General features: G+C 40.5%; 1 protein-coding gene across 2 annotated transcripts in view; it reads right to left on the bottom strand.

The window, feature by feature from the left end:
- Nucleotides 1–13021, bottom strand: part of LOC124274222 (MFS-type transporter SLC18B1-like) — a 36388-nt gene that overhangs the window by 11479 nt on the left and 11888 nt on the right. For both annotated transcript variants that reach the window (XM_046709556.1, XM_046709557.1), the window contains exons 3-9: nt 12181–12372; nt 7614–7709; nt 7349–7422; nt 6153–6309; nt 4458–4526; nt 1253–1343; nt 637–812 (exon numbers count right to left, since the gene is read on the bottom strand). In XM_046709556.1, the coding sequence (XP_046565512.1) occupies nt 637–812; nt 1253–1343; nt 4458–4526; nt 6153–6309; nt 7349–7422; nt 7614–7709; nt 12181–12372 (855 nt within the window). The remainder of the gene's footprint in view (nt 1–636; nt 813–1252; nt 1344–4457; nt 4527–6152; nt 6310–7348; nt 7423–7613; nt 7710–12180; nt 12373–13021) is intronic.

Below are 13021 nucleotides of genomic sequence, written 5' to 3'. Positions count from 1 at the left end.
GGTTTTATAGTGCTAGCCCACTGAGATACCATGCCGCAGGGAAGCATGAATACCCAACTCAGACACATTATACTGACTCCGAGCCGACCTGTCCTTGTTGTACCCATTAATGCTGAGCGCCAGGCAGGGACCAACAAGTACCATATTTTATCGTCTTTTGGTATGACGCGGTCAGGGATCGAACCCGCGACCTTCCGCTCTCCGGGCGCTCTAACCTCTACACCACGGAGGCGGCCGGATGGTTAGGGAACCTAGTGGTTAAACCATTTAAGGTTCGGGCTCGTTCCTCACTTGGGTACAATGAAACCCACTTCTCGTGTTCCTGGACTATTGGTAAAAGGTACTTAATAAAGAGCTGTTTTTATCATATAATAAAGAATTGTAAATGAATTGAATTTTAAGTTCCGTTTCATAATAAAAAGGAAGTACAATGGCGGAGGCGCACAGCGGTTTATCTACAAATTGCAGCAATGAAAAGAAACAAACTCAGTCTTCGGGGAACAAACACTCTCACAGTCTCTATCATAATAACATAGCTTGTGCATGGCATCACGTTTCAACGAAGTAGAACTTATGAAGGTATTGTGTGCCACTAATATGGCAGGGCCTTCGATCATTTCAGTGATAACAACTTACGTCTGTGAGTCGTGGTTCCAGTATGGGGTCCAACACTGCCCACACCCCTGCCCCCAGCATCACTGACAGCAGAGTGACCAGCGCCGTTGGGTCTTTCAGTATTGTTCGGGTGGCCGAGATTCCTTTTGGTTTAGCAAGTGCCCGTTCGTCATTGGTGGACACAAAGCGCGGGGTATCTACAAAGTAGGTACACGTGTTGTGCATCATAGTATTACATCAAATGGTTATACGTGGAAAATAGCTGAGAAAGTATTCTGCAATCGGACTGACTGAATAACATTGTCAAAACATGGTACTACTAGTTAATTCTGGAAATCTTCATACCGTCCTACGAGAACTTTCTATCATTTGAGACGTCGGTTCCTAATCAAATATTCGGAACTGTTAAACATATATTATGATATAATTTTTATATATATTCTTATACATAAGATATTGATATAATAATATCATGATAATATAAACGTATTAATATAATACTATTTTTATGAATTTACAGAGCCCCATTTTGATGTTTTGGCAGCGTTTTCAGACATCCAAGCAATATTCTGTATGTTATGGTACTACTAATGTATCTAGCACACTGTCGTTGAATTACTATCAACAAACATCGTACCCCGCACAGCTGGAATGAGGAAGTAGTTGAAGGGAAGACTAAGGACAATCAGACACCCAACAACCACGAACGGCAGGTGAAAGCCACCCAACTGCAACATACAGAGATCATTATGGTCACAGTTCTGAACTGAATAAAGTGTGATTGAGTATAGTTTTACGCCGCCTTCTGCAATATTCCAGCAATATTACGACGGGGGACACCAGCAATGGGCTTCACACATTGTACCCATATGGGGAATCGAACCCGGATCTTCGGCGTAACGAGCGAACGCTTCAACCACTAGGCTACCCGACCGCCCCTACACTGAATAGAAGCTTGAACTGTAGGAAAGCGATCCAGGACAATGTATGTACTATCGTTTGTCCCTAGTTCTTGATGCTGCTTTTAGTGATATTTTAAAGAATTTTAATGCATTTTTATAACGCGATTTGATGCGTTACCATTTGGGTTTTGTGTTGTTTTTATCAGGCAAACGCCATATGAAGCCCAATGAAACCCATTCACCAATCCACCCATTCATCTGTAAAACTTCCCATCCATTATCTTAGAAACAAACAAAAAACCTTTCCCGTAAGTCGAGTGTTGCATCTGAATCAGATGCAATCGCTCCCTGTGTTTAGCGTGATTTAGGACGCATTAGAATGGTTCACTTCAAATGGCTTCAGTAAATGTGAGTCAGTGGGCATTGAGCTCCAGCTAAACTGCTTTCCCAGATAATTTAAACCCAGCTGAGCAGTTACCACTCGTGAACCTTCATTATATGATACATTACAAGATACACTAATGTGCACACAAATAGTGAATGAGTGAGAATGGTTTTACGCCGCTTTTAGAAATATTCCAGCAGCATCACGGCGAGGTTGACACTAATAACACACCTACAAAATATTTGCGCCTAACGATAATTCTCTGAAAAATATAACATTTTAATAGAAACGAACATTTACAGTAAAGAGAAGCGCCAGAAAGGTGTGGAAAATCTTGCTCCATTTAGACTGTAACATTACTGTACAGTATGATTCAGAGAATGTACCACAGTCCAGAGAAACGTGTAGTCCCTGTGGTGTTAAGGTCGAATCTCAAACGTCTATCCTAATGTCGATCATCAAATCAAAGTGAATTTGTTTAAATGTCTCCTTGAACAGTATTCCAGTTATATAACGGCGTGTGATACTGATATGGGAAAAAGGCGATGCGGGTCTCACTTTACCACGAAGGTGCTGATCAACCTAGAAACATAATCTCGTCGAACCGGAATTCGAACACACAATTCTAAGTTTGTATTGTGCCCAAGGGAAGCAACTCTGCACAGCTACTTGCGGTGCCTAGACGCCTGGGCCAGTATTTTCCCAGGATCGGTAGTTTGGCAATTGAAAAAAAAACTTTCAAAAGGCCACCTCGCCGCCTCAAGCGATCGCAGTCAGTAAGGTATCATTTTGCACTCTAATCGGACAATACCGGCACGACTGTTACAGGTCAGTTGAACACAGTGATAACAACCCGATAACGCCTCCACGTGACCCGGCACATGACGTGGCACCATCGCATATTTGTACAATACATCCGACATCAGTGACGTATATAATCACTGCTTCCAGACAGGACTACATTGTACACATCGTATCGGCTGATATGATGAAACACTATGTGTCCTGATGACACACACTAGGAGCGGTGGGGTAGCCAAGTGGTTAAAGCGTTCGCTCGTCACGCCGAAGACCCAGGTTCGATTTCCCACATGGGTACCATGTGTGAAGCCCATTTCTGGTGTCCACCGCCGTGATATTGCTTGAATATTGCTAAAAGTGGCATAAAACTAAACTCACTCACTCATATGGCACACTCACGCGGTGAACTTGAAAGTAAGACAGAACCGTTTCAAGGCAGTGGTAAAAATATATACATGATTGAAACTATAATTATGTCTATTCATGTTCTAAGGGAAGATGGGGTAGGTAATTCACAAGACCTAACGAGTCCCCCCTTGGAGAGGATCTAAAGTAAAGATGTTACAACTCAGGTTGTGTCTAACGTAAACCTGTCAGATCTCAAGTCGATCTATAGTCTGTTTGCAGTGAAAACGTACCGATGAATTTCACTTTAAACAAAAATGTAAATCAAATAAAGTGAAATTAAGATTGCGAAACCTCATAATTTTACCTTGCCAATTAAACATAAATTTCAGAATTTTATTCAACTTAGACGATCATAGATTCAAATCGCTATTATTGGTTTGTATTACAAGGAAGTAAACGCAGTAATTGGAACAGTGATACAAATGCACGTGCGGTACCACGGTGAGCGACTTAGACCAACCCTACTTCTCGGTATTCCATTTAATGTGCATACCCCCTTGTAATACAAACCAACAATAGCGATTTGAAACTATGATCGTTTGTTAAACAACTTTTATCCTAAGTTGAATAAAATTCTGAGATTTAAATGTTCAATTGGCAAGGTAAAGTCATGAGGATTCGTACTTCTAATTTCACTTTATTTGATTTACATTTTCGTTTAAAGTGAAATTCATCGGTACGTTTTCACTGCAAACAGACTATAATAGACGTGTCAAATTTAAAGTCAGGATTAGTGAGTGAGTGAGTTTAGTTTCACGCCGCACTCAGCAATATTCCAGCTATATGGCGGTGGTCTGTAAATAATCGAGTCTGGACCAGACAATCCAGTGATAAACAGCATTAGCATCGATCTGCGCATTTGGGAACCGATGACATGTGTCAACCAAGTCAGCGAGCCTGACCACCCGCACCCGTTAGGCGCCTCTTACGACAAGCATAGTCGCCTTTTGTAGCAAGCATGGGTTGCTGAAGACCTATTCTACTCCTGATCTTATGGGAGGGTCAGGAGTAAGAGAGGTTAGGGTTAAGAGAGGGTCAGGATTAACAGAGGGTTATCGTTATGAAAGAATCAGGGTTAAGAGAGGGTTAAGGCCTCTCTGTTATTTGTATTGAGCATTACGATTTAAGCTATGTTATAGCTTACAATCACTAATGCAGGTTTGATTCGGAATACTGCAGGACACGTCCCAGACATTAACTCTATATTAGACTGTTTACATGCGGGTACAGAATCAATTCAATTTCGTTGACGTCTAACTCCCTACTTAACACCTGAGAAAAAATTTGGCGTTAGTCTTTTTTCCAAACTTCAAATATCGACATCCACAACTCCATAAAAGTCTCACCGTGTACAGAAATCCGCCTATTGCAGGTCCAACCGTCATCCCTAGCCCCACAAACACCTCTGTCAATCCCTGAAACATTGACTGGACTGTTAGCGTAAATACACGTATATGGTACTCAGACATATGTTTGATTTAGCTGAAATCTGCCTCATGAACTCAACTGAACCATGTTTTCTCTCGGCCGCAGTACACGCATATAATAAAACGTGCATTTAATTATAAGTGCATTTATAATGCGCTAAACTCCATTTACTACGTGGATGCTCCTAGTGCTAACAATTTCACTATTATTACCCCGGATAGCCCAACCTGCTAGTGAGGCGCTAGGTTATTAGTCCCATGGCTTATCCCACCGGGTACCCATTTTTCTGCTGGGTGAACAGAGGCAATTTTAACAAACTCATTTGCCTAAGGTGAGACCACATGTATCACATGTGCTTCGTTGTGGGGCAGGACTGAAGTCCTAGAAACTCTCAGGAGTCAAGCTGCCAAACACTGTCCCCCCATTCCAGGACTCTCCGTGATCAATGTTGTTCAAATTCAACTGATTTGTGACAGAACCACACGCCTCCGCTATATGTGGAGGTGAAAACATCATACACTATACAAAACATGTTCGACACATATGAGCATTAATTAAGCAACACACATACTGTTTACAAGTACGGAAACACATATTGTTGTTACAGTATATAATTGAAACCGAAATCCGCGTATTAAAATCGTAACTGTTACAAATTTGGCTCTTACTAAAACATAAAATTAGCTGAAATTGAAATTTGATAATAATTTACTTGCAAACTGAAAGCAAAACAAAAGTGACATTAACAAAGCCAGAGAGTGTGATCACCATGAGTCCACCATGGCGGTTCTCAAGTAACGTCCGACGGGGTACTTGTCAGGGCGCCTTGCTGGCCACGGTAATGTTTCGATTGCGTTGTTTTGCAATGGGCGATGACGGCGTTGTCATGAATATCGGACGACTGGCAGGGAATTGGTTATCAAAATGTGGCGTGACTGTAGTATCCCATACTTCCTGTCGATAACGTTGTCCACTGAGGGTCCAAAGTACTGTATGAGATCTACGTGTATTCGCCATCACTCACCCCCAACAAAGGGTTGAGATGTATGGACCATCTCCTGGGTGCCGTTGTATAAAGCGATCTTAGGGTTATGGTTATCGCAACTCCCATACCTTAACATGGACTTACGACTGTCGTAGCGCTAAGGTTGTTTTGTACACGGCGCCCTGGTGATAAACCTCGTTACGACGCCTCCATACGCCACAACGGCCTTCGGTAACATGTTAAAGAAGAGACTTCCATCAGACCAATGGGCACCTTCTCGGAGCTTGCTCATAGAAAGACGTTCCTGCCGGTGTCATTTGCGAGGAAGGGGTGTCTGATCGGACGATATTCCGTCAGTCCATCCGCCTATAGCCTCCTTCTCGGTGGTAGAGAGTCGGACTCCAAACGTCTATTGAAGTCGCTGTTCTGCATGGGTCATTTTACATGCGCAATCCAGTATGCTAGGGAATGGTCGCCCATTTGGACCAAAATATAATAATTGCCCATCGATTCAGGCGGTGCTTAATTAATGCTCATGTACATATTAGATAATAACAAATGTTGCATAAGAAAGCTTATTGACTGAAATAAAACCTTAACGTTTAACTGCCTATGATGACATACTTACAAACACGGTTGTAAAGTTTGACGCAAACGCTTTGGAGGCCATAGCAAATGTGGCAGTTTGTTGAGCAGTGACTCCTACAGACAGGACGATCTGCATTAGGAAGCAGTACACCACGAACACGGTCTGGCCGTCGGCTACTGGGATGTACTCCAGTATACTGTAACACAGGGTTAAGGTCATCACCAGAAAGTAACATAGTACATGCAAGGCAAAATAGTGAAGATACGATTGGATCAGAGAAAACAGAGATGATGACAGCTGTTCACGAAAAGTAGTGAGTGAGTGAATATTGCAATTTCGAAGTATTCGAGATACCTAATACACAAACAAATGTTAAACAGTCGGCAATAAGGTGTTTCATTTTGGTTATAAATTCTTTGATGTTTCAGTATTTTAATATATAACACCAATGGATTTGTGTGCTTCAGAAATCGGAGTGTGCACCAATGTACCCCCTCCGCAAGTCCTGATCCGCGTGTTGTTAGGTAGACAGTATACAATCAACACCCTTGTCTCGAAGGACCTACTTCGAGTTATCCAACCCGTGATGATCCAGGTTAGAATTGATCTTCAGTAACCCATGCTTGTCGTAAGAGGCGACTAACGGTATCGGGTGGTCAGGCTCGCTGACAGGGTTGACACATGTCATCGGTTCCCAATTGCGTAGATCGATGCTCATGCTGTTGATCACTGGATTGTATGGTCCAAACTCGATTATTTACAGACCGCCACCATATAGCTGGAATATTGCTGAGTACGGCGTAAAACTAAACTCACTCAATTTCGCAGTAATAAATTACTTTCGCTTACCCTTACCTAACCGATAACGCGTTGTGAACAAGTTATTTTGATTTTGTCGACATGCTGAATGTCGAGGTTCGACACAACCGGATAACTATGAATACAGAAAGCGTACGTTGGAACCAAGCCTTTACTCCGAGACAATCGTTCGTTCGACACACCAAAGCTCGACACAACAATGTTTTATAGTGAGTGAATGAGTTTATTTTTACGCTGCTTTTAGCAATATTCAAACAATATCATGGCGGGGGTCACCAGAAATGGGCTTCTCATACATGTACTGTATCCATGTGGGGAATCGAACCCGGGTATTCGGCGTGACGAGCGAACGCTTTAACCACTTGGCTACCCCACCGCCCACCCCTGTAAACAGACAGTTGTGTTTGTGAACTTACCCAAACAGTAACGTACACCCGCCAGCGAAAAATACTCCGGCTAGGTAAACGAATCTGGATCCAATAGTTGGGATCTGTTAGAAACCGTTAAAATAAGAAGAAAAGTATAGAACGTGCAAATATATAATGTAAATGCTTCAAATAATTTATTGGTACTGAGATACAAACTTACTGTTACCCCGGTTAATACAATAGTAAATTCACGTGCATACATTAAGACCTTAAGAAAACTTACTTGACAAACTGACAATGCAACAGTACTTACATATTTACCAATAAGTGGAGCAAAGATTACTTGTCCGAGAGCGTACGCGGCAAACACCAATCCGGACACGAACGAACTGATTCCACGCACCTCCGTCTGTAACATGTAACATGTAACATGTAACTACCATAGAAACTGATCACAGTATGCAGCATTGCTACAGGCAACTACGTAAACTCAAGTGTTTAAGAACAGAAACTACAACAAACTACCATAGAAACTGATCACAGTATGCAGCATTGCTACAGGCAACTACGTAAACTCAAGTGTTTAAGAACAGAAACTACAACCTGTTTAACGGAATTCAAGAAACAATCAAATCAGTTCGATATTCATAAGCATAATAACATGCATTTCCTTTGATTTGTTCACTTATATTCATCACGAGTTGTAAATCAGCTGGTTGAATTATTTTGGTGGAGTATAATACTTGTATGGTCAGGAAGCCAGACCCCAAAATGGTGAAGATGTGGTGCAGGTTTGGCCACCGTATGGGATGTGATGTTTCCCAATAGGAATGATTTGTCATCAGTTGTCATCAGCTTCCGTGCGTGACTACCGTGTAGGGGCCCTTTTAAGCTGCAACATGTCTTTTCAGCTTTGGTAATATTTTAACCAATAACTGGATGGTTTATTTCAATAACTCTGGTTTGGATTGACCAATTTTCATCAAAATAGTAGTTTTGGAATGCTCAGGTCATGATATATAATTGTGGACAAAATAATATATATAATTATGCTCATCGCAAAAATATTTTGGTTAGGTCAAAGATCAATTTGAATAGAAAGTGCATTTAATTATAAACATATGCGTACAACTTCACAAATTAAAGGTAATTTGTTTCGAATTCAGCTATATCATTTGAAAATCATATATACGTTTTGTTGGCATTGTATGCATGATAGATCATTACAATTAAACAAAAGTTTGTACTTTGTATTTAGATCAGCAAAATATTCGATACTTTCAGCTCCATGTTTACAAAGTATCAAATATGCCGAAGATTCTGTTGGACTGTCACACACATTCCGTTTATTGACAGTCTGGCAGAAACAACAATTCAGCTGATGTCAGAAGGAGATATGAATTGATAAGTGTCAATATTGTTTATATTTGTGTCACTTCACGCTCCAGCTGCACTGCACTAACATACCGTGAAACCCTTAAAGCTGATGGATAATAATATGACATCACAATGGAAGGTTTGTTGGTGACATTATGCTATTATGGTGTGCAATGTTTAAGTGTTTACAATGTGAAGTATTACGACTTATTATTCTTGATTATTTTATACCGGCAATCATTAATAGATTGTAAAAGATATTACACACTGACCAGCAAGGTTATTAGTATCCTACCACCAATACTTATACACACCACTCACATACCTCTGAAATGATGAATCGTACAAACCCATGAAGATCTGGTTTAGAATTGATCTTCAGTAACCCATGCTTGTCGTAAGAGGCGACTGACGGGATCAAGCCCATTCTTAACACATTGGCTACGATCAAAGTTAAGAATTCTTAGGGCTACGAACGTTTCGAGAATAGGGGTCCAGGTTATTCACTTCGCTTCAACCCATTGTCAGTTCTTTAGACAAATGTGAGTGGGAGAAAGGGGCTACAGCTGTTGTCACATTGAAGTATGATAGTCTGGATTATGCAGTATATTGTTACTCTGTTCTGGTTTATTGGGTATTAACTGACGACAACATTACAATTTGCGACATGTTTCGAATCCGTACATTATACAATGCAGTTCTTGATCCCTGATTCCTGGATTCAATCAATAACAGAATATCTGTAAAACTACTTGTGATCGAACCCTGCTTAAAGCTGCATTACTCCCAGGTACTTACGCACAGTATTGTTATACTAGAGTTCTTTGAGGTATGCTTGTTTTCAAATGTATTGATTTAGTATTCTAAGCAACGCTGGAGGTCTGGAGACTGCATTAACGCCTTGAACAGATACCTCCCATCCATTCTCTATTTCCACTACCCCATGGACAATTGGAGGATATAATCATGCTAATTAAAAGATCGCACACGCACAAGGTACATACAATGTACTTGGATTAGCCTTGCCATATTCCGTAAAATCAAGCAGATATTCAATATCATAAATACATGTTGATCAGTTTACTGTGCAAACATTATTAAAATTCAATCATGATTAAATATTGTGATTAGGGTGTAGTTGTGTGACATGTCACCTAAAAGGAGAACAAGATATCAAGAAGACACCCATCGTCATTGAAGTGTGTTTGAGGAAAAGTTCAGCACTTTTTGCCCTTCCTTTAGTACTCGTTACAAACACACGTAAATTCAAGTCACCAGAAAAACCTGTGGGTTTATGGTACAAACAAACAATAGGTCACTTCATTCGCTACTTCGGTGTTAGTGAGAAAATAATCAAGTTATCCTGCTTAGATGGATTTCATCGTGAATAGCCCCAGCCCATACAAATGTAACAAGAAACAAACGAAGAAACACACGCACAAACCCCAAACAAATGTAAGAAAAAGGTTTTATCAACAGTTGTCTAATGTGGGAGAAATTCAGAAACAGCTATGGTGTTGAACAACCAATAAGCAAATGCGGGACATGTTTAGATCCATACTTACAGGATCCTGGCACGTTATACAAAAGCGTAAGTCTCTGGAAATAGGAAAATTTGATAGAAATAAATAAATCCGTTTATACTGAATTAGCCCGAGTGAGCTCAGAGATTCAGAACCAGTGGGAATCTAGACTTGCTTCATTTTGGACTATTGCATGTAGAAAGTGTTGGGCGGACAGTTTGGAGTCTGAGAGAGACTACTGGCATATCTAAGGTCCCAGCGATACAGAGCGAATGTGGTTCTTACGAGGAGGGAAACGCATTTTTAAAAAAACTAATCTCCTAGTGATAGTATAAATTAGTATTTTGGAAAATAAATATATAGATCTGGGCAATCAGAAGATTTCCTTCATTTAAAACACGCACAGCTGTTGGCTTCATAATGTCTCTTGGAACAATGAAGTTGACTACAGCCGACTTGGTAGTGTCCATCTGGATGAGGTATGTCAATACTTTAGGACTGACGTTGTATTGGAGACGTTCATTAGTTGATCAAGAGAGGACCAATTCCACGATACGCTAACTATTGTCAAGCCATTAGCCCTCTGCTTGAAGGACAACGTAGTCATGCGACATACTGAAATCAGGAAACGAACGACAGTTGGTCTTTTAGTGTCGATCTGGGCGAGGTCACCCACTACTGTCAATTTACTATCCGATTTCCAGGTTTTCCTCGCAAAATCTAATTCTGAAGCTTCTAACTTGTCTGCGAACGTCTATATCTACTTCTGTGCGTGTATTAAATAGTTGATAGTGATTGAATGTAACTTGACAATTCATTAGATGTTACTAAACCTGAGGCCTGCACATTTTTTATAAACGTTATTGTAGAAACAAAATGTTTACATAAATATTATATCTAGGAATATCTTTTAGTTGTCCATTAAACTAAGGCACTTTATGTTTTGTATCTAAAGTAATACGTTTCTGTCGTAAAAGATCTCCATCAAATATTCATGAGTGATAAAGTTGAAATAAATTTGGACTAAATCGTCCCCGTGGACCTTCTTCAGCTTCATAGCTGTGCATGTTAAAGTCAATGTACAGGAAGGTTTAGCTGTAAGAGGTTGAACCTGTTGTGTACTTCAGCATGTGGATGTGGACCTGAAACATGTTCCCGTGGTGTTGACATTGTTGACATCGACTAACAATCGACTGGGAATACACTAAGAACAATAGATACGAACTGATATGAAGGAAATGTTGCTTGCATTATGATGATATGACTGACTCAACATTCTTTGATGAGCAAAGAAAGACATCTGAAATAATAGAATTATACATTTAAGAGCTTTCTGTTATGTTGCGTGATTTTAATGATAGTCCAACAGTGTCATTGACATATCTGGCAAATTGATACTATGTAAAGCATGGAGCTGTTACTGTTGAACAGATATTATGTAATAATTTGCCGATCTTAATTCAAAGTACCAACTTATTTTTCTTTGTAATGTTTTTTCATGCATACAGTGCCAACCAAACGCATATATGATCTTCAAATGATATAACTGAATTAGAAACCAATAATTTTGGTAAAATTACCTGTAATTTGTAACGTTGAACTCATATTTTTTCTCATCAAATGCACTTTCTATTTAAATTGAACTGACCGTTGACATTACCAAAATATTTTTGCGATGAACATATATATGATATTATTGAAGAGAATTTTAAATCATGACTACTATTTTATAAAATTAAACTACCCAGTTATCGTTTGAAATATTACAACCATGACTGAAATCATATGTTGTACGTTAAAAAGGCCCCCGCACGGTTGTCATGCACGGTAGCTGGTGACAACCGGCTTTAAATCATAGCTAAATCCTTCCTGATTGTGATCCCATTCGGTCGCCAGAACTGGACCACATTTTCACCATTTTGGTGGTCTGGCTTCTAGACCAGTAGCCATGGTTTGTATATAAGAGTGCGGACTCCCTACCTCCTCGGGGTAGAGGGGACTCATAATGGACTCGCTCATCATGATGATGAAGCTTGTGGAGCAGATGCTGACGAGGACGCACTTTTGGTGCCTTGACAACCGTCGAAAAGAAAAGCTGCCCTCATTTTCGACCTCCTCCGAGGAATGTTCATCAGTTTCATCGGTGTCCAAACTTTCACTGCACGACATGATCTGTTGGCAAAAGTGTATATACAGTGCAAAGGTGCGTGAGTCAGCGAGTTGGGTTTTACGCCGCTTTTAGCAATATTCCAGCCATAGACTTCACATTGTGCACATGTGGGGGGATCGAACCCGGGCCTTCGGAGTGACGGGCTAATGCTTTAACCACTAGGCTAACACACCGCCTGTTAGTTCAAGGTAAATACATAGTAGAGCTACACGGATAGGTGTCGTTGTCGGCACGGGCTCTTCAGATGTGTACCCCAGGTTTGTACTGCGTAATACGTACACAACATGCTCACCGTTTGTACTCACGTACACGGTTTGTACTGCGTAATAAGTACACAATGTGCTCACCGTTTGTACTCAGGTACACGGTTTGTACTGCGTAATAAGAACACAATGTGCTCAACGTTTGTACTCACGTACACGGTTTGTACTGCGTAATAAGTACACAATGTGATCCCCGTTTGTACTCACGTACACGGTTTGTACTGCGTAATAAGTACACAATGTGATCGCCGTTTGTACTCACGTACACGGTTTGTGCTGCGTAATACGTACACAACATGCTCACCGTTTGTACTCACGTACACGGTTTGTACTGCGTAATAAGTACACAATGTGATCACCGTTTGTACTCTTTATGTACACGGTTTGT

The sequence above is a fragment of the Haliotis rubra genome, unplaced genomic scaffold (assembly GCF_003918875.1).
Source record: "Haliotis rubra isolate DU_JTF1 unplaced genomic scaffold, ASM391887v1 Scf189, whole genome shotgun sequence".
Lineage (NCBI taxonomy): Eukaryota > Metazoa > Mollusca > Gastropoda > Lepetellida > Haliotidae > Haliotis > Haliotis rubra.
Note: the sequence above shows the minus strand (reverse complement) of the source record. Positions and strands in the feature narration are given on the sequence as shown.